This window comes from Dromiciops gliroides, chromosome 2, assembly GCF_019393635.1.
Source record: "Dromiciops gliroides isolate mDroGli1 chromosome 2, mDroGli1.pri, whole genome shotgun sequence".
NCBI lineage: Eukaryota > Metazoa > Chordata > Mammalia > Microbiotheria > Microbiotheriidae > Dromiciops > Dromiciops gliroides.
This window is the reverse complement of record NC_057862.1, coordinates 307996017-308017466: the sequence shown is the minus strand read 5'-3', so window position 1 is coordinate 308017466 and position 21450 is coordinate 307996017. Positions and strand designations below refer to the sequence as shown.

The 21450-nt window shown below is 38.9% G+C and overlaps 1 protein-coding gene across 3 annotated transcripts in view; it reads left to right on the top strand.

The window, feature by feature from the left end:
* Window positions 1-8346, top strand: part of DNAJC18 (DnaJ heat shock protein family (Hsp40) member C18) — a 36982-nt gene extending 28636 nt beyond the window's left edge. For 2 of the 3 annotated variants that reach the window (XM_043983058.1, XM_043983060.1), the window contains exons 7-8: window positions 177-349; window positions 4913-8346. In XM_043983058.1, the coding sequence (XP_043838993.1) occupies window positions 177-349; window positions 4913-5037 (298 nt within the window). In that variant the 3' untranslated portion in view covers window positions 5038-8346. Of the gene's footprint in view, window positions 1-176; window positions 350-1093; window positions 1116-4912 lie in introns of those variants that run through there. The other variant, XM_043983059.1, reaches the window with a different exon arrangement.
* Window positions 8347-21450: the final 13104 nt, after the last annotated feature.

The following is a 21450-nucleotide window of genomic DNA, read 5'->3' as shown; positions in this document are numbered from 1 at the left end:
GTAACTGTTCTGTCAATAAAATGTTAAGTGTCACTGAAGTAAATTATTGTGGGAACTTGGGTAAGGAGACAGACTTCTGTGTGTGTATCCTTTAAAGGTTCCTAAAGGCTCATACACAGCAAATATTATTAATGATATTGCTAACTTCTGGTCATATCTCTCTGCTTTTCTCCCAGGTCCATGGGGCACACCATTTCCAGAGAAACAGAGAATCTGCAGGTGCCTTATTTCGTTGATAAACACTTTGAAAAAAACTATAAAGGGCCATCACTACGTGATTTGGAGAAGACTGTAGAAAAGGATTATATAGATTATATTCAGTCAAGTTGTTGGAAGGAAAAACAACAAAGTAAGATGGGGTAGGGGGTAGGGGTGGGCACGTGGAACTTTGTTTTGTTACCATCTCTACAAACACAGTGTGGGGTATAGTGTACTCCAGCTTGAAACAATAGGCTTTCTTTTTAATCTTTTTGCATCCCTCTTTGCCCCTTTTCTGCTGTTTGAACAAGGGAGACAATAAGACACTTGACTTACAGCTCAGATAGATTTGACCAAAGTAATAACAGCAGGTATAATCATGGATGCCTCACAGATGCCACTTCCCCTACCTTTTCTTTTCCTTGTCTTACCTTTAAGATTTAAAAAAGGGGGGGGCAGCTAGGTGGCATAGTGAATAAAGCACTGGCCATGGATTCAGGAGGATCTGAGTTCAAATCCAGCCTCAGACACTTGACACTTACTAGCTGTGTGACCCCGGGCAAGTCACTTAACCCTCATTGCCCTGCAAAATAAATAAATAAATGGAAACCAAAGGGGGGGGGGCAGTTAGATGGCACAGTGGTTAAAGCACCGGCCCTGGATTCAGGAGTACCTGAGTTCAAATCCGGCCTCAGACACTTGACACTTACTAGCTGTGTGAACCTGGGAAAGTCACTTAACCCCCATTACCTGCAAAAAAAAAAAAAATTTGCCCTTTTATAAACTTAAGGATTAAATCAGTTAAACTCTGTCTTACCTAGTTCTAAGTTTATATGATTCTTTGGTTCATTCTTAGCACTCATTTCTTTCTTTCTTTTTTTTTTTTTTTTTGCAGGGCAGTGAGGGTTAAGTGACTCACCCAAGGTCACATAGCTAGTAAGTGTCAAGTATCTGAGGTCATATTTGAACTCAGGTCCTCCTGAATCCAGGGCCGGTGCTTTATCCACTGCGCCACCTAGCTGCTCCCCTTAGCACTCATTTCTTAAGAAACTTGAGTTTTATAAATTTAAAAAATGTTTTATTTATTATTTTTTGTTTTTTATATTGTAGCCAGTTCCCAATAGTATTCTCCCTTATCACAACCAAAGATAGCCAATAAAACAAATCAGCATAGTGGTAGATCAGATATTGAGGGGTTAAGGCAGTAGTGTTAAACCACAGGCAGAAGTCATATCCTCAATTCTTAAAACTGAATTTGCTAGTTTAAAAGGAAGGAAAGGAATTTAGAAGAAGAGGATATAGGTCCCTTTAGCCCGAGGGGCAAAGGATATTGATTCATTTAAACAAAATGGCAATTAACATGTCATCAGTGTATTTAACTCTTTGTTTGCATCTTGGGATAATTATGTTATGATATTAACTTTAAAGTTTACAAAGTACTTTTCCCACAACATCGCTGCAATGTAGAAAGTGCAGGTATTATTATTATCCTTAGACTTGGAAAGGGAAAATGAATTTGCCTCTATGTTCACAGAGCCATTCATTGACAGGCCAATGCTTAAACCTGGGCCTTGACCCCACTTGAACCCAGTGTATTTTCCATTCAATCACCCTGCCTCTCAAATTCATTGTATTCCTTGTGCAGAAACAGAACAACACTCTGTTTCTGTCCTTAACCCTTCCTTTTATTCCCATTGCTAAAAAAAAAAAAAAAGAAAGAAATCATTTAATGTTCTTGTCAATAGATAAAAGAAATCATTGTAATGCCACCCTGCTAAACCTTGGTCTTCAGCCTGATGAGGGCACATGTGATAGGTCTGCCCCTCACCAACAGCAGACAAAATCCAGGAGATAGGTGTTTGCCTGAGTTACAGTGAAGTCTAGTTCGCCCACACACCTTTAAAAATATATTTCCAGTATTTCGGAATAGTTGCTGCCTAGGGCCACTGCAGGAAATGCAAAACTAGATGATCAGCAACTGTTCTGCTGCTCCAGCACCAAGTACAGCTGAGGTGGTTAAATTTAGCACCATAGAGGTTACAGAAATAAAGCAACTTCAGAACGAAGTTTGCTATTGGCAAAATGTTCTGTGGAAACTTTTTGGCAAAGTTAGCTATTGTCTTTTGTAACCTTTTGGTCATTTTCTCTACTATTCCTTAAAATATTTAACTTAAGTATGGCTCATCTTTGGACTTCTTAGTAACTAACTACAGCTGTTTAGCCCCTTGTTGAATTTTATTATCTTTATTTTTTTAATATCTGTACCTAAATGAATACTTTAAAAAAAAAAAAAGGTAAAACATCAACAGAACTGGATGATTGTGCAGGAAACATGGCTTTGTTCACTTTTTCTCCTAAACAGAGCTGAAAACCTGGAACCCTAGACTGTAGAGCCATAGTCCTCTGCATTTGTTTCCTAATTGAGTATACAGATTTGATTTTCACTGTGTTCTGGGATCTGGGTTCTCTGACAACTTAACCTCATCAGATGTGTCACCATGACAGCTGAGAGTGGCCAAGGTTCTCCAGATTGGTCAGCCCCCAGATCTGAAAACTGAAAGCAGAGCATTCTTGGGAGTTAAGGCAATGACTGACTTCTCTTGTCAGATAACCAGAGTCCAAGTCAATTTGCCTTAAAATCTATCAAATATCCCATCTATTGGTTACCCAAATGTTTGTGTCAGGGCAGAGTGAACATAAAGGGAAAATTTGGAAGAAGATTTTGATCCCAGCTAGTATCCTAGCTAGTATCTTAGACTGCCTCTTTTCCATTATTTTGAAAGGAGTTGCTTAAAATATTAAATTTAACACATTCATTTTATCAGCCTTTTGCTTACTGATGGGCTAAGAAGAGCTTGGGGAGAAGTTTCTCTTTAAGTATTGTAATGGAGCAGTAGCATTGTGAATTTGACCTCCATATGAAACTATATTGTTAGGAGCAGGCCATTGATCTACTCCAGAACAGTAAATCAAGTCAAGCCAGGTAAATAGGAAACTCAAGGAAATTGAAGAGAGATTAAAAAGAAACAAAAGAGCCTGCTTCAATTCAGGTAACTTTGTGTTCCTTCTAATTGTCCAAAACTAGCATCAAACATATCTCCAACCCAAAGGAACCCAAAGGGTTAGGTGGGTTCAACAAAAGCTTTCTGAATGTACTTTGTGAAACACTACTGAAGATATCAAAAGAATGGAGTCAACAACATTTGACTGTGGAGAGAACCTTAACAAAGGTATTTCAGTTCATACAGCCAAATGATTGTTTTTGAAGCTCTTTCACCTGCAAGAGTTATTGTGCAAGATAAGCTTAGTCTGATGGCTACTCGTGCCAACCAACCAGAATGGTCCTCTGGAGCACATTGTTTTTGAACCTGGGAGACATAATTGCATGTCAAGCAACTAACTGAGTTTGACTCATCGAAGGCCTTCTGGACCATACAATCTGAGCCAGCTGTCACGGAAGGAAACTTTCCATGCATTGTCTACTTGTCTTCTACCTGTCACCCTCAAGAACTACACGTAATCAGTGCTTTGGGTTGTCCAGGGCCTCCCTGAGTGTCAATAGAGCTATTGTGTGAGCAGAAGTGCTACACAGCATTCTGTGTTTATGAAAACTTGTTTAAAAGTCAATGCTCGGGGGCAGCTAGGTGGTGCAGTGGTTAAAGCCTTGGATTCAGGAGAACCTGAGTTCAAATCCAGCCTCAAACACTTGACACTTACTAGCTGTCTGACCCTAGGCAAGTCACTTAAACCTCATTGCCCCCCCCTAAAAAAAGTCAATGTTCAATGCTCCCTATAACTGTTTAGCCCCTATGTATTAATTTATTAATTCCTGTTTCCAACAGGTTGATTAAACTGGTGCTTTTTTTATTCATAGAAAGAAACCAGTCTTTCAGCAGGAAGATTGAAAGGGACTAGATTTATTTCAAAATTATTAAGATAGGATTTTCACAGGGTGGTCCTTTAAACATATTGTAGCAGCTTTATTTCAAAATCTGTCTATCTGGCATGAGCAAACAGGCTGTTCTAGTATTGCATTTGACCCCTTTCTCAGAGATTCTCTTCAGAAATTCTATCTTAAAAACATGTCTCAGAAATAGTAAGAAATTATGAAAATTGGATATAACCCAAACACCAAGTTATAGAAAGCAGGTAAGATTTTAATCTAGTTACTAACAAAAACCAGACTCATTTAACCAGGCAACCAAAGGTCACAGTATGCGAATTGTTTCACTTTTTGGTTTATGAGTTTTGTGCTCTACAAGTAGAAAGAAGTGAAAAATGTCTCTGGCAGCCCCTGGGCCTTCTTGTATCCTTGAGTAGTGGCTCTGCATCAATTAGTATGTGTAAGCTAAGATCCAAAAAAAAAAAAAAAATAGGGGAAGGAATGAAGCAGCTGTCTTGGTATCAGACAGCAGGACAGGGATGGTGAACTGTTGTTCTCTTCCAGACTGTTATCTGAGTAACATCAGAGGACATAGTTTTAAATATATTCACTTGCTGCACACATGTAAGTTCCTTAAGTCAGGTGCCAAATGTTAGATTAATGAGAACTGAGCCCATTGCTCTTCTGACCCAAAATCCAAAACCACAAGCAGAACTTAAGGAAAGAAACAGTTCATTAAAATACAAATTGGTCTTAATTCAGTGAAAACTGAAATGAATTCCAAGGCCTTGACTGTCTGCTTTCTAACTGATTCTCTCTTTCACTTTTCAGAGTCAGACTTGACAAACTTGGCCAGACTGTACCGAGATGAACGCTTGAAACAAAAAGCAGAATCACTGAAACTTGAAAACTGTGAAAAACTGTCCAATCTTATTGGCCTCCATAAAGGTGGTTGACAGAATCATAGATGGATTATTACACAAGGACATGAGTTTTTCTTAGTTGTTCCTATTTATGTTAGTAATTCCACTTTATAAAGAAAAGAAAATTAGAAAGTCAAGTCCATTTTTTATGGCTTGCTAAAACTCAAGTGGACAGAACTAAAAACAGTTGAGCCATGGAGACAGTAACCAATCTTCTTATAATCCTTTGTGTGGTCTGACTCCAAAAGCCAGTGACAGTTTAACTAAACTGATTTCATGGGTTTAAGTATTTGATCTGACACTAGTTCCACATCATTCCTGAATACCCTCTGGGGACTTTGTTCCAAAAGTAGAACCAAACAAAACATTCTCTCTTATAGGTAGATAAGTGTATCATCCCGAAATAAACAGCCACCATTTAGTCCTGTGCGACACACAAGCTTTATAGCTTTAGTTATAGCCCATACAGCAAATAGTACCTTTCCATCACTTAGCAATGTCATTTCACCCCCAAATCACTAGGCAGAACATGTTTAAAGGGAATTCCTCATTATTCCATGGCCATGAGAAGGACATGCTTAAAGGAAATAAAATGAGATATGTAAAGCACTTTGTAAAACACTAGATTAGTGTCCTACTATTATTATTGTTGTTAATAATAACACAGATAATTCTAAACTTTCCTTGTAGCTAATAGTTATCACACCCCCATTCTTTTATTAGAGTTGCTGACATTAGCAACACTACCTGATTTGAGTTTTCACCTGATTTGAATTTTATTCTACTCTCCTTTGGTTTAGGTTTCAGTGTACTGTGACATTGCCAAAAACTCAGCAATAGGCCAGAGACCAAAGATGGAAATACTTTAGGTCCTGGACAATTACAATTCACAGATTGGCTCCTCATTAATTAAGAGTTGACTTGTGTTGCTCCTAAAGAACAATAGGACAGGGGCAGCTAGGTGGCGCAGTGGATAAAGCACCAGCCCTGGATTCAGGAGTACCTGAGTTCAAATTTGGCCTCAGACACTTGACACTTACTAGCTGTGTGACCCTGGGCAAGTCACTTAACCCTCATTGCCCTGCAAAAACAAACAAACAAAAAAAGAACAATAGGACATCTCTGGAACTCAGGTACTTCATCTCTAAAATGAAGGGGTTGGATTAAATGACCTCAGAGGTCTTTTCTAACTCTCAGTCTATGATCCTATGTGCTCCTGTATATTTCCTTACAGAAAAGTACATGGTGAAAGTTCCCTCTTAGGTTTTTCACTTTATATGACAAAATTCAAGTTGAATTTCTCAACCTCGTTTAGGGGCATGAGAGTTAGCAGAGCCATGTTTGACAACAGAGAGAGAGAGAAAACGATGTAAGCTGAGGTGATGCAGACTGGGTCAAAAGGGTGGAAGAGTCTTCCCTTGAAATCTTTGTCTCCATAAGTTCTCTCTGCCATTTGTAATGGCTCCCCCTTCAGTGTCATTTCTCAGGTTGCCTTTCATCGACAAGAACCTTGTAAACCAAAGAAGAGATTGCACAGAATCAGCTCTCTTCTAGAAAACACTTCTCTGATGGGGAAAGGGCACCTCATTGCACATAGTCATTTGGTTCCTTATCTTCCTGTTAAGATGCTCAGTAAGACAGCTAGAATCCTTCCTTCTTAGGGCTAGGACTGAGATTCCCATTTGATGATTACCTGTTTTTAGAAATAGAAAAAAAGAGAGGCCCATGGCTGGCTCTTCCAAAGCTAAAGTTCCCTTTTTCTATGTTCTAGGAATCTAGGTGTATGGGTCCTGAATTCAGCAAAGGATAGGTCTGGATCATAGAACTTTGGTCTCTGATGAACTGGAGAATGCCCACAAGAAGGTGGGAATAACCTCTTTTTACTGCTGAGATATACTCTAAAGAGTCAAGTAGTTTACTGTTTACTTTGAGGGCATAGCCTCAGGATCCCACTTGGTGCTTTGAGGTGTTCTTCGAAAGCCCTTGGCAATTCTTTCAGAAAGATCTGCACTATAAAATTTGTACATATTCAGGGAGGCCTGGGGAAAGTTGAGTTTCCTGTATATCTTGAAATTAGAGCTCTCTTTTTTTTTGATTTCTCCTAGAAATCAAATTAACATGAAAGGCCCTGCTCTGAATGGTTATGAATAATATAGACATTTATTTGATAGTCAGAGATTAGTTATTTGTGAAACTGTTGAATAAAGGCAGTGTTTAATGACATTTACATGCCAGAGAGCATATATGTTTATAGCACTGATGAGAGTGTTATATTTCTTGAGAGCAACACAACTGCATTTGATTTTTCCCAAAGGAACAGTTAGTTTCTGTTTTAATATGCTACTTGTAATCCCCAGTATATTGTTACGTGAAAATTTTCCTGTTTGTTTTAGTTAAACTATCTGCATGACAGTGTTTGCCACAACCTTTGGAGTAGGCCCTAACAGTATTAATATTGCAGGTGAGGACCATGCTGCTTCCTGCTGTAAAGGCAGGACAGACATTTCTGTGCACTCTTTCCATGTAAATTACTGTAGGTTTGAGACTTGTGTGGGCAGGTTGAAATGGTGCTTGGCGAAGGTGGGGACTATTGTGCTAAATTATTTTATGAATGGATTATATACACCTCTTTCTCTTTATGTTCCATGCTGAGTAATGGGGGGGAGGAAAGGAAAATCTTTCTTGCCTCCAGAGGAATTCACATCTTTGGAAAAGAAAAGTCACCTCAGGATCAGCCATCTGCTTGCTGAAAAGTTCCAGCCTACCCATCAAGCCAAAGCTACTGACTTTCCTCATGATCACCTACATGAGCAGTGCTTCCTCAAAGAAAGGACCAGGCAAGGAATGTCAATGAATAAGGCTTTTGTTGCTTGAACTGCTAGGAACTACACTGAATTCTAAGCCACACAGGTATGTGGAAAGCACTTAATAGCCGAGATAAACTGTATTTTAATGGTCATGAAACAAAAGAAACTCTCACTTCCTTAGTGACTATTATGGGAATGTACACTTAACACAGAAACACTCTCTTCCATTAAACTTTGGCTAAACATCAAAGTTGTTTGTCTATGCATGCTGTAATACTTTATGGGAACTAGAGTTTATTTTGAATTTACTTTAGACTCACTGTTCATTTAAGATGCCAGCTTAGCAACCAAGCATTTATTTTCTGAGAGTAGTGTTACCATTGGTTTAAGATTTCTAAGCCTGCATTGTATTTACTCTAGCAAAGAAATGTTGACTACTAGTAACAGTCTGCCCGTTCTTTAAAAATTGATTGTGCCATTTGGATGTGCCTCTGTAAAATGTTTGGAATTAAAGTTATGAATGCTCTCAACATCATTACCTGGTTGAAGTTGAAGTTCACAAGGACCACATCAGCTCAAAGCTGATTTTAAAAAAGTTTTAACCTTCCTTTAAAAGTTTTGTATTGAGGGGCAGCTAGGTGGTGCAGAGGATAGAGTCAGGAGGACCTGAGTTCAAATATGGCCTCAGACACTAGACACGTACTAGCTGTGTGACCCTGGACAAGTCACTTAACCCCAATTGCCTCACCAAAAAAAAAATACATATAAAAAAAAGTTTTGTATTGTTGGCCTTTTGTTTTCACACCATAATCATTTTCCCTTTTACTGACCCCCCCCCCATAATTAAAAATATATAAATGGAAAAGCAACTGACCCAGAGCTCACATCTGCCTATGAATGCCACATTCACTTAAGACTCCTGTTTTGAGATGATCACTGTGATCTTTTGAATGTCTGAGTGGTCATAGTTAGCCAGTTTGACTGCCTTTTTAATGTTGTTCCCATTGCTTTCTTCACATATACAGTTGTCCCTCAGCATTCGTGGGGGTTAGGGGTTCAGAACCCCTGTAGATGTAGAAAACTGTGAATAACTTTGGCTCCTTTATTTTTTAATAATTCTAGTCATATTTATTTAACACACAAAACAAGTAAAACAACACACTGCACCCATAAATAAGTTTCAGTTTGTACTGGACAGAGATTAGTTATCTTGCATACTATAAAGAGTCTTCACAGCCACAGTGTAGCTGCAACTGCTTCACAATTTCCTTCTACCAAAAGTGCAAGATAGAAGGATCACTGTGGGAGAAAATCATGTGACTGAGTCTGGCTGGTAGAGAAAAAATGAGGCATTCCCAAAGAGAATGTATAGCCCATAGTTCTTTAGCGCACTGAAACTTTTAATGAAATTTAATGATAATAATAAATTGATACTTATATATACATATACTTATGGCCATAAATGATAGAGTAATGTATAAAGTATGCATTTATTAGTATTTTTTTTCAGTTTTCTTTACATGTACATGTTGCCTTTGATTTTCCGCAGTATGCATAAATCTCAAAAAATTCCCATTTGATTATCAGTGGCAGAGCTGGGAGGACACTGTGCATAGTGACAGCAGCAGTATTGTTCATTGAGCAATTGTGAATGACTTAACTACTCTCAGCAATGCAATGATCCAAGATTATCAATGACCAACCCCCAAACAACTAAAACCTCGAATGTGAAATCCATGAATGTCATGGGATGACTGTAGTCATATGTACTTGTGGTATATATTGTTGTAGGGTAAAAGTTTTGAAAAACCTAATCACTTCCCTCTTGATTGGTTGCATCAGGATCAAACTCAGTTCTTAAGGGCAGAGTACATTTTGATAAAAAAAATAAAAATAAAAAAGGCTTTCATATAAATAATGGCTCCCCACTTCATCTTTTTTTCTCTCCCTGCTCCCTTTTTTCTTCTCTCTTGCCTATGGTATTTATAGGCACCACTTGGTAGCACTCAGAACTAAAGAGTTTGCTGACTTTCATTCCAGTTATCCCTTATCGGTTGATGTAGGGTTTTTTGTGCTTGTAACAATATCAGTATTGGCAGAATCGCCTATTCCGTTTTGAGTTTTTCTATCAACCATCAGCTGTTGTAGCTCATTACTCATTTGCACCCTATCTGCAGATCAAAACTATATTTAACATCAGTAAATCAATGTCATCCCAGCTCCCTCATTCAGAGAATTTGGATTCATTCCCAATGGGCCAATATTGAGGAAAGTCTTGTTCTAAAAATATCGTACATAGTGTGATCAGGCTCCATACAGAGCTACAGCTGTGTAAAGGGTATTAGAAGATAGGAGGTCACTCTATGGCATATATTGAATTTTTTTTCTTGGTAGGAGGCTGGTGGAATGGAAACATCAGTAAATCAGGCCCCATGACTATTTATGAATTGATTTTCTTTCATCTCAAGAACATGTATAGAAATTCAATCAGTAACTAGTGAGGATACAGCTATTACTCTAACTGACATGTTTGCAAAGTGCTTTACATTAATTATGAATATAGTGCTTGACACATAGTAGACACTTAATAAATCTTTGTTGACTTGTTGACATATGATCATAACAACCCTTAAAGCAGGCATTACAGATATCTTTATCCTCATTTTATAAATGAGGAAATAGGGCACCTCATAAGGTGATATGATTTGTCTGAGGTCATAACATTAACTAGTAGCAGAGCCAAGATTCAAACTCAGATCTGACTACAAATCTGGTACTCTTTCTTCTTAGACCGTAGCTGCCTCTAAAGGTAATACACCCCTATACAGACACACAGCCAACCTTGGGGATTATTATTACATCATATCCTTGCTTTGTGATGTTATGTTTCCTAGACCTGTGATTGGCTGGTAAAGATATGTGTTGTGATGCATGAATTTGAGTGTCTGTGAGATACCCTCTTCCCTCCCATCAGACTAGGTATATACTGTATGACCACACTGGCGTGTAGGGGATACAGGAATAGGATTCTTCCTTGCTCACCACTCCCCCCCGGTCACACAGGCTGCCGGGGAACAGTGCTGTCTAAGTTTTGGGCCCAGGTAAGTAAATAGAAAGCAGAAAGTTAGTTTGGTTGAATGATTGCCCAGAGGGTACAATCTGGTGTTGTGATGGGTTTGGGATCTTCATTGGTATGGGATGTTCTCTCCTAAGTGCAGATCATAACCCTTGTATTTTTCTTTATCGTATATAATTCTTGTCTACATCTTTAGATACTCTTTGAAGGATCTACTCAACTCACTAAAGATTCATTTTAATATTTCAGATAATGCTGCCTTTAAAAATAAATGACAACTAATTTTTAAAAAGACATATTTCAGGGGCAGCTAAGTGGCATAGTGGATAAAGCACTGGCCCTGGATTCAGGAGGACCTGAGTTCAAATCCGGCCTCAGACACTTAACATTTACTAGCTGTGTGATCCTGGGCAAGTCACTTAACCCCAATTGCCTCACCAAAAAAACAAACAAACAAAAAAAGACATTTCAGATAATGAATTTGTACATGGGATCCCTTTTTATATATGACAGTTCCAAACTCTTATTTTGGTCATATACATCCTTGGTAATGCCCTTTATCATAACTGTGCAAATCATCATGGGTAATAAGCTGCAGCTTACTTAAACCAACCGTTCCCATAATTTTGATTCTTCTGAGATCATGGTGTTACATGAGCCACAGCCATATGGTTGCACTCACTGGCCGAATACTATTGTTAAAAAAGATGGGGTTTGGGGGCAGCTAGGTGGCGCAGTGGATAGAGCACTTGTCCTAGATTCAGGAGGACCTGAGTTCAAATCCAGCCTCAGACACTTGACACTTACTAGCTGTGTGACCCTGGGCAAGTCACTTAACCCCAGTTGCCTCACCCCCCCCAAAAAAAAAAAGATGGGGTTTGCTTTTTGGGTTTTTTAAAAGATGGTTTATTTCAAGACAGCAAGTAGAAAAATGCTGGTGGATCATTTAAATGTGGTCCAAGTTCATCTTCATTTCTGAGTCCATCTTGGGATCCATCTACACAGCTTCTGTCATATGCACATACACACGGACTAACTTAATGGACTGTCCATGCACTGCTTGTCAAATCTGACCAACACGCATGTTTTATCCACATTGGGTTTTTTCCAGCATGGATGGCTAGGCTAACCTATTAATACACTAAGAGCTTTCAAATAAAAGCTTTGACTCTTACAAATGACTGTTTCTTGGTGAAGAGACCCCATAGTGTTACTTATGCATAACTAGCTCTCTTCTGTGACATAGGCAAACACCCCAAGTGAGTGTAAACTCTTTTTTACCTTAGGTGGTGATAATACATGCGTACTCAGTGTATCACTGAACAAAGTACTCTCTGAGGTTGTATCTGCCAATAAACTCTTACATGATTTTAATGTGTGGAAGACACATTTTGTTCGAGGAGAGCTTTGAAGGTAGCATTTTCCTACCGAATCAACAAAAGCCACAGTGAGATCTTAGAATCTCTATTTAAGCTATGACTGTGAAAGATGGGTTTTGTGGCAGAAAATTACCTTTTAGAAAGCCTGCTAGTTCCATTTTTGTGTTTTCATAAAGGATAAATTTGATTGTTTTTTTTGCCCAACACCATTTTTGTAAATAATTTATACCAATAAGAGAAGAGGCAGGAAGTTGTCTTGGCAGTGTCTTCTCACTTTTTAAATTAAAACTAACATTTACATTGCCCTTTTAAGTTTTGAAGAATGTTTTAATCCAATATTTCATTTGAGCCTCATAATTGTCCTGTATGGTAAATGCTACAGACATTATTCACATTTTAAGGATGGGGAGAAGTTCACCTTTTGACACATTTTGAATTTTTATTCTTGAGTACCTTTAAAATTATGTAGCCTCTGACTCAGATTTCTTTAGTATATCTCTGGTCAGGTACAGCTGCAATTATTCCTGACTTCATCTTTGGTTTTTTGTTTTTGTTTTTAATTAATAAAGTATTTTATTTTTTTCCCGTTACATGTAAAGATAGTTCTCAACTTTTGTTTATACAAGCTTTACAATTTCAGATTTTTCTCCCTCCTTCCCCTCCCTCCCCCTCCCCTAGACAGCAGGTAATCTGATATAGGTTATATATATATATACACATAATAACATTAATCCTATTTCTGCATTAGTCATATTGTAAGAGAAAAAAGCAGAGCAATGATGAAAAACCTCAAAATAGAAAAAAACAACAGCATCAAAACCAAAAGAAATAGTATGGTTCATTCAGCATCTATACTCCACAGTTCTTTTTTTTTTTTTTCCTGGATTTGGAGATCCTCTTCCATCATGAGTTCCCTGGAACTCTTCTGTGCCACTGCATTGGTGAGAAGAATATAGTCCATCACAGTAGATCAACACTCAATGTTGATGTTACTGTGTACAATGTTCTTCTAGTTCTGCTCATCTCACTAATCATCAGCCCATGCAAGACCCTCCAGGTTTCTCTGAACTCCTCCTGCTCATCATTTCTTATAGCACAATAGTATTCCATTGGATTCATATACCACAACTTGTCCAGCCATTCCCCAGTTGATGGGCACCCCCTCAACTTCCAATTCCTTGCCACCACGTAAAGAGCAGCTATAAATATTTTTGTACATGTGGGTCCCTTTCCCCTTTCCATCATTTCTTTGGGGAAAAGACCCAAAAGTGGTATTTCTGGGTCAAAGGGTATGCACAGCTTTACAGCCCTTTGGGCATAATTCCAAATTGCTCTCCAGAATGGTTGGATCAGTTCACAGCTCCACCAACAATGGATTAGTGTTCCAATTTTCCCACAGCTTCTGCAACATTTATTATTTTCCTTTTTTGTCATTTTAGCCAATCTGATAGGTGTCAGGTGGTACCTCAGAGTTGTTTTTATTTGCATCTCTCTAATCATTAGAGATTTAGAGCATTTTTTCATATGGGAATAGATAGCTTTGGTTTCTTCATCAGAAAACTGCCTGTTCATATCCTTTGACCATTTCTCAATTGGGGAATGACTTGGGTTCTTATAAATTTGATTTAGTTCCCTATATATTTTAGAGATGAGGCCTTTATCAGAAGTACTGGCCTCAAAAATTGTTTCCCAGCTTTCTGCCTCCCTTCTAATTTTGGATGCATTGCTTCTGTTTGTACAAAAATGTTTTAATTTAATGTAATCAAAATCGTCCATTTTGCATTTTGTAATATACTCTATCTCTTGTTTGGTCAAAAACTGTTTTCCTTTCCAAAGATCTGAAAGGTAGACTATTCCTTTCTCTCCTAATTTATCTATGGTATCACCTCTTATGTCTAAATCGTGTATCCACTTTGACCTTATTTTAGTATAAGGTGTAAGATGTTGGTCTATGCCTAATTTCTGCCATACTATCCTCCAGTTTTCCCAGCAGTTTTTGTCAAATACTGAGTTCCTTTCCCAGAAGCTGGAGTCTTTGGGTTTATCAAACACTACATTACTAGTGTCATTTACTGCTGCATTTCCTGAGCCTAGCCTATTCCATTGATCTACCACTCTATTTTTTAGCCAGTACCAGATAGTTTTGATGACTGCCGCTTTATAGTAAAGCTCCAGGTTTGGTACCGCTAACCCACCTCCCTGTGAATTTTTTTTCATTATTTCCCTGGATATTCTTGATTTTTTGTTTTTCCAGATGAATTTTGTTATTATTTTTTCTAGTTCTATAAAATAATTTTTAGGTAGTCTGATTGGTATGGCACTGAATAAGTAAATTAATTTAGGCAGTATTGTCATTTTTACTATATTAGCTCTGCTTATCCATGAGCAATTGATATCTTTCCAATTATTTAGATCTGATTTGATTTGTGTGAAGAGTGTTTGGTAGTTGTGTTCATAGAGTTCTTGGGTTTGTCTTGGCAAGTAGACTCCCAAGTATTTTATATTATCTACTGTTACTTTAAATGGAATTTCTCTTTCTATCTCTTGCTGCTGGACTTTGTTGGTCATGTATAGAAATGCTGATGATTTATGTGGATTTATTTTATATCCTGCTACTTTGCTAAAGTTGTTAATTGTTTCAAGTATTTTTTTTTTTTAGTGAGGCAATTGGGGTTAAGTGACCTGCCCAGGGTCACACAGCTAGTAAGTGTTAAGTGTCTGAGGCCAGATTTGAACTCAGGTCCTCCTGACTCCAGGGCCGGTGCTCTATCCACTATGCCACCTAGCTGCCCCTGTTTCAAGTAATTTTTGAGTTGATTCTCTAGGATTCCTTAAGTATACCATCATATCATCTGCAAAGAGTGATAGTTTTGTTTCCTCCTTGCCTATTCTAATTCCTTTAATTCCTTTCTCTTCTCTGATTGCTAAAACTAACATTTCTAGTACAATATTAAATAATAGGGGTGATAATGGACATCCCTTTTTCACCCTTGATCTTACTGGGAATGCCTCTAACTTATCTCCATTGCATATAATACTTGCTGATGGCTTTAGGTAGATACTGTGTATTATTTTAAGGAAAGCTCCCCCTATTCCTAAACTCTCCAGTGTTTTTATTAGGAATGGGTGTTGTATTTTGTCAAAAGCTTTCTCTCCATCTATTGAGATAATCATATGATTTTGGTTGGTTTTCTTATTGATGTTGTTCCTGACTTCATCTTAAATACCGTTGCCATTTCAGTGGTGTGTTAGGATATAAAGAAGCCCAGATTCCACCTTCCCCCCCCCAAAAAAAAAATCTCAGTGGGATTTAGAAATAGACCAGTATAAAAGAGAAATAAGAATCACCTGTAGACCACTGTTCCAGAGATCCATAGAAGACCCTGGAATCTGGTAGCTGATAGATATGGTAGGGTAGGAGAGCCAGGAAAGCAAAGAATAGAACAGCCCTGGGTGGGAGGGGGTGGGGCCGGAGGGATCAGGCTGATCCAGTTTCAGGAGAAAGGGCCTTGACAAGAATTATCTGAGGCAGACCTGTGGCTGCAGGAGCCCTCAGCCCAAGCCCAGAGGAAGGAAGAAGGACCTGGTAAAAGAGAAATCCTAGAAAGAGCCCAGTCTGGAGTTGAGTTAGGAGGAGAGATCCCAGGCAAAGCTTAATGGTGTGTGTGGGGGGAGCCCTCAGGCAAGAGATTTCCCCCCACCCCCAGGAAGAACCCAGCAACCTAGCATCCCCAGAGTTCCTTGATGCTCATGTCTTTCATTTCAGAGCTTGACCCACTTTCCAGCTAGAACACTGAGGCAGATGAAATGGTCAAAGAAAATACCTATTTATCTATATCTATCTATCTATATCTATATCTATATCTATTTATATCATGGGAGAAAATACCTTGGTGTGAGAGATGCTGGGGGGGGCGTCAAAACCCTTGGAATATATATGGACCCCACAACAAATTCTCAACAAGGGAAAGCCTTGGAGAAAAATGTCCTGGTGACAGAGACTATAAGAGTACCTGGAAGAACTGAAGCAAGAGGTACAGGATGGAATAGCCGATGAAGGAAAGAATAACAACAAAAATACCTTAGATTATGGAAAATCTCCATCAAGAACTGAATGCCCTGAAATTAGAATGAGCCACTTCACATGTGCATTTCAGTATTTGAATGGGATGCTTCCCTTCACATCCCTGGTTAGAACAGACCCACAGGGAAGTATTTCATAGTTAGTTGTTTTCCTTCCAGCTTCATCTCTATGTGCTTCTGGTGTCATGTGGGTTAAGCTCTTTGCAGACTTATGTTTTCCCTCTGCTGCACTTTGGTGTCTTGATATTGCTTGTGATGTTTGGCAAATCCAGTTTATACTCTAACCTAGTATCTCTCTGTCTTTGCCTACCGCATCTCTCCAATGAGCAAGAGCAGACTGTTTGCTTCTTCCCTGGTTCTGGACCTTCTTCAGCCCCCTCTTGTCCACACTCATTTATGTTAGTTAAACTTCTCTCTGAAATGGCGATGGTGTCACTTCTGTCATTTTCCCATTTCTTGATGTTAATACCTTGCTTATGATTGCACGTATATAATTTATATCTGATTGCTTACCACCTCAGGGAGGAGGGAGGGGAAGAGGGATAAAATTTGGAACTCAAAACCTTAAATAAAAATATTTATTATTTTTTTTAAAAGAATGGAAGGTCAAAGGTTGTCCATTGGAATACAGTGAACTTTCAATACATGGGAATTTTCAAATGTAGAGGGATTATGATCCAATAATTATAATAATGTGTATTCCCATACATTAAAATAATCAAAAATATAAAATACATGATTTTATTTTTGTTATTTTAATAAACATTTTTATTTAAAGATTTGAGTTCCAAATTCTTTTTGTTTTGTAATAAACATTTTAATTTATGGTTTCAGGTTCCAATTTTTATCCCTCTACCCCTCCCTCTGCCTCCCTAAGGCAGCAAACAATCAGATATGGGTTGTACATGTACAATTATGTAAAACATTACCACATTTGTCATTTTGTACAAGAAAACTTGATTAAAAGAAAAATGAAAGAAAGTAAAAAATAGCATGCTTCAGCCTGTGCCATCAATATCAGTTCTTTCTTTGGAGGTGGATGGTATGTTCCATCAATAGTCCTTTGTGGGGGGCAGAGGCAAGATGGTGGAGAGAAGCCAGCAAGCTGCTTGAGCTCTCCTTCGGTTCCCTCAAAAAGAACATTAAATCAAGCCTCTAAACAGATTCTGAAACTACAGAACCTACAAAAAGACTGAGATAATTTAAAAGACTTCAGGAAAGGTTGGTCTCACTCGGGCAGGGGGGTAGCGTAGTGCACCTCAGTGAAGCGCAGTGTGGAGGGGGTTGGGGCAAGTCAGCGGGAAGCGATAGGCCACAGCGGAGCAACTGAGGCCCCTTGATTTTGGCTCAGTGGGCTGGTGGCACAGTGGGCCAGTGGTGAGATCCACTAGCATGAGATGAGAGGGCAGGCTGCCAGCTAGGGAGCCACCCACAGGATGGGTGCAACCAGGCCTGGCCATCCCAGCATGCGCCGGGAGCAAGCATGGGGAACAAGCCCAGGATGGTGAGAAATCCACAAGCCGTAGAGGCCTCAGAGTAGAAAGCCAGTGACACAGCCCCTATCTCCCAGCACAAGAAGCTTGAAACAGTAACCCTGCTGCCTAAGGAGTGGACTTCAACTTTTAAAAAAATAATAATCTGTAATATGAGTAAGAAACAAAAAAGAGCTCTCACCATTGAGAGCTTCTGTGTCCACAGGGAAGAGCCAAACACAAACTCAGATGAGGACAATACTCTCAAATTGCCTACATGTGAAGCCTCAAGAGGGAAGATGAATTGGTCCCAGTACCAAAAAGCCTTCTTGGAAGAGCTCAAAAAAGATTCAGGAGGACCTGAGTTCGAATGTGGCCTCAGACACTTGACACTTCCTAGCTGTGTGACCCTGGGCAAGTCATTTAACCCCAATTGCCTCACCAAAAAAAAAGTATGCACAGTTCTATAGCCCTTTGGACATAGTTCCAAATTGCTCTCCAGAATGGTTGAATCTGTTCACAACTCCAGCAACAGTGGGTTAGTGTCCCAGCTTTCCCACATTCCCTCCAACATCCAATATTTTCCATTTTTGTTATATTTGTACTCTGACAAGTGTGAGGTGATACCTCAGAGTTGTTTTAATTTTCATTGCTCTGATCAATAGTGATCTAGAGCATTTTTTCATATGATTATAGATATCTTTGATGTCTTTGTCTGAAAACTGCCTGTTCATATCCTTTGATTATTTATCAATTAAAAAAACAGGGGCAGCTAGGTGGCACAGTGGATAGAGCACCGGCCCTGGAGTCAGGAGTACCTGAGTTCAAATCCAGCCTCAGACTCTTAACACTTACTAGCTGTGTGACCCTGGGCAAGTCACTTAACCCCAACTGCCTCACTTTAAAAAAAAAAAACATGCTTAGGGGCAGCTAGGTGGCACAATGGATAAAGCACTGGCCCTGGATTCAGGAGGACCTGAGTTCAAATCCGGCTTCAGACACTTGACACTTACTAGCTGTGTGACCCTGGGCAAGTCACTTTAACCCTCATTGCCCCGAAAAAAACAACAAAACATGCTTAAACAGTTTGGGTTGTTGTTACTGTAACTGTTCATAGTGTCTTCTTATCTTTATCCTTTCTGCTAATGTATTGATTTTTGATCTTTGTTCTCACCAAGCAGATATTTAGGATATAGTGAGGTACAGTAAAGTTCTGACTCTGGATTCAGGGAAACTGGGTTCCAATCCCAGCTGTGATGCTTATGCCACCTGTGTATGTATGAGACCAAGTCACTTAAGTACCCCTAAAATTAGGGATTTGGACTAAATGGCTTCTTGGGGTATCTCTTGTAGCTCTAGACCCATAGGTCTGATCTGATTCTGTAATGATTCCTATGTTAATCAGGAATTATTTCCTGTGTATGGATATACTTTTTTGTTTCTTGTAGTCTTATTTAGTAACATCATCATCCAATACCTTCTGACATTCTTCTCAAAGAAAGCAATCATGATGTCTATACACTGTGGTGTGGCACTAACCCCTACCACAAATAAGTAAATAAGCTTTTGGCTTTGTTACTCTTGATTCCAAGTCATGTTTTCTGATGTCATTTTTCATTGATCTTGCTTCCATTCCTACCTTCACATTGAAGTCACCAAGAATAAAGATATATGTGTTAATTTAGGAGAAGCAGTGTGGTACAAATAAAAGAGAACTGACCCTGGACTCAGAGGACCTGGGTGAAATGTATCACCTTAAGCAAGTCACTTAACTTCCTGGAGCCTCAGTTTCTTCATCTGTAAAAAAGAGATTGGGGAGATGAACCTCCGGGGCCCTTGAGTATCATCACTAGATCTACATGTCAGATCATTTGTAGGATTTTAAAAATTTCATTCCCTGCAACAAATGGTGACACATGGGCTATAATTTCTCCTTGGTAGTTGTCTATTTGCTAAATTCATCATAACCACTTGAAGGAAAAACAAGTGTCAGGACCAAGTGAAATGATACTTGTGGGTATCATTTTGAGTGCATGATGAACCAACCATGCCAACTCCTTCACCTGTGTTGTCTCCCAGGAGAAACCTGCAAGCAATCCTTCCATTTGACTGCATCTTCATTTCTTTCTGTTTCATTGGTGTTGGGAATGTCAATTTGGAACAGGTTAGTTTTGCTAGTAGGGTATCAGCATGTTGGCCTTAGATAAAAATCTCACATTTGATTGTTTTAGCCATTAAATCAATGTTTGTTAGATGGTCTTTTATCATATTAAGAACTGTGTGATTTTTAACACTCCACTGTCACTATAGAAGGGGAAGGTCTGAAGGCAGTTTTCTCTTTTTATTTGCTTTGAAAAGTCACTGTGGCCAAAAACTTCTTCACCTAGTGTAGTTAGTATTCTGGCTTCTCTGTACTTAGCAATACTGTTCCTTGGAGAACAGATGTTTTCTATTGTTGGATCAACCTTCTGAACCTTTCTAACGTGATAGAACCTGCCGAAACTTTGATTCTACTGACATAACTTTCAGGAACCAAGGATCACTTCCAGATCACAATGAGGCATCAGAAAGAGTAAAACCTGAGTAAAAGCAGTATAGCAGTACACAAAAAAGACACACTAGATCATGGTCATGGCCCTGGAAGGTGTACTGTGTATTGTATGCATCTTGATCAGGAATGACAAGTGAACTACCACAAGCACGGCAAGATTACATGCTTGTTTCTAGGAATTTGTCCAGCTCAATCAATAGACATTTTTTTAAACCCTTCTATTTGTCCAGTCTCATACCTAGCCACTGCAGGAAGGAGATATGAATTAAAATAGAAAACACTGCCCCTACCTTCAAGATCATGATTTTTGGGGGGAGACAAGAATATTCACAAAACAGAGACCAATACAAGTCAGGAGATATTAAGTGTCAATAGGCAAATAGGTATTGACATACGAGGTCAGGCAACAACCAGGATCCTTTTGCCAACAGAGGCCCCATACCTTTTGAACAGTGGGATTTCTGCTACTTTTAGGAGTCATAAGTGGCTGGGACAGTTCTAATCCTGTTTTGAATTAAGTGCTAATAGACAAATAGGTATTGACTTACAGCAACAAATTGTCTATTTGAAATTGTCTGTTTGACTCAGGACCTTTTTGCCAATAGAGGCCCCATTTTTCTTGTCCATACCATTTCATAGAATAAAGAGGAAACAAGTAGTACCTTGTGTACAAAGCAGTGTACTAAACTGAAGTTGCAAAGATAGAATGTAAGTCCTGCTCTAAAAATTTTTACAGTGTAATATGGATAAGGAAATGCTTATAAATTGTGTGATACATGGGAAAATAACATAAGAGCAAAGGATAACCTGGCAAAGTGAAGGGATCCCTTTGGGAAGGAACAGTCACTTTCACCCTGGGAAAGCAAGTATGCACATGAAACAATCAGACCAATTAAAGGCTGGAAACATTTAAGCACTAATAGGCATACATTACCACGAAGGATCAGACAACAGTCATTTGACCCAAGACCCTGTTGCCAACAGAGTTCTCAAGGTATATTTATTTCCCAGGGGGACAACCTGATGCTCTACTTTATTAGAAAGGCCTCATGGAAGAGCTTGCAGTACTTGAGATAGA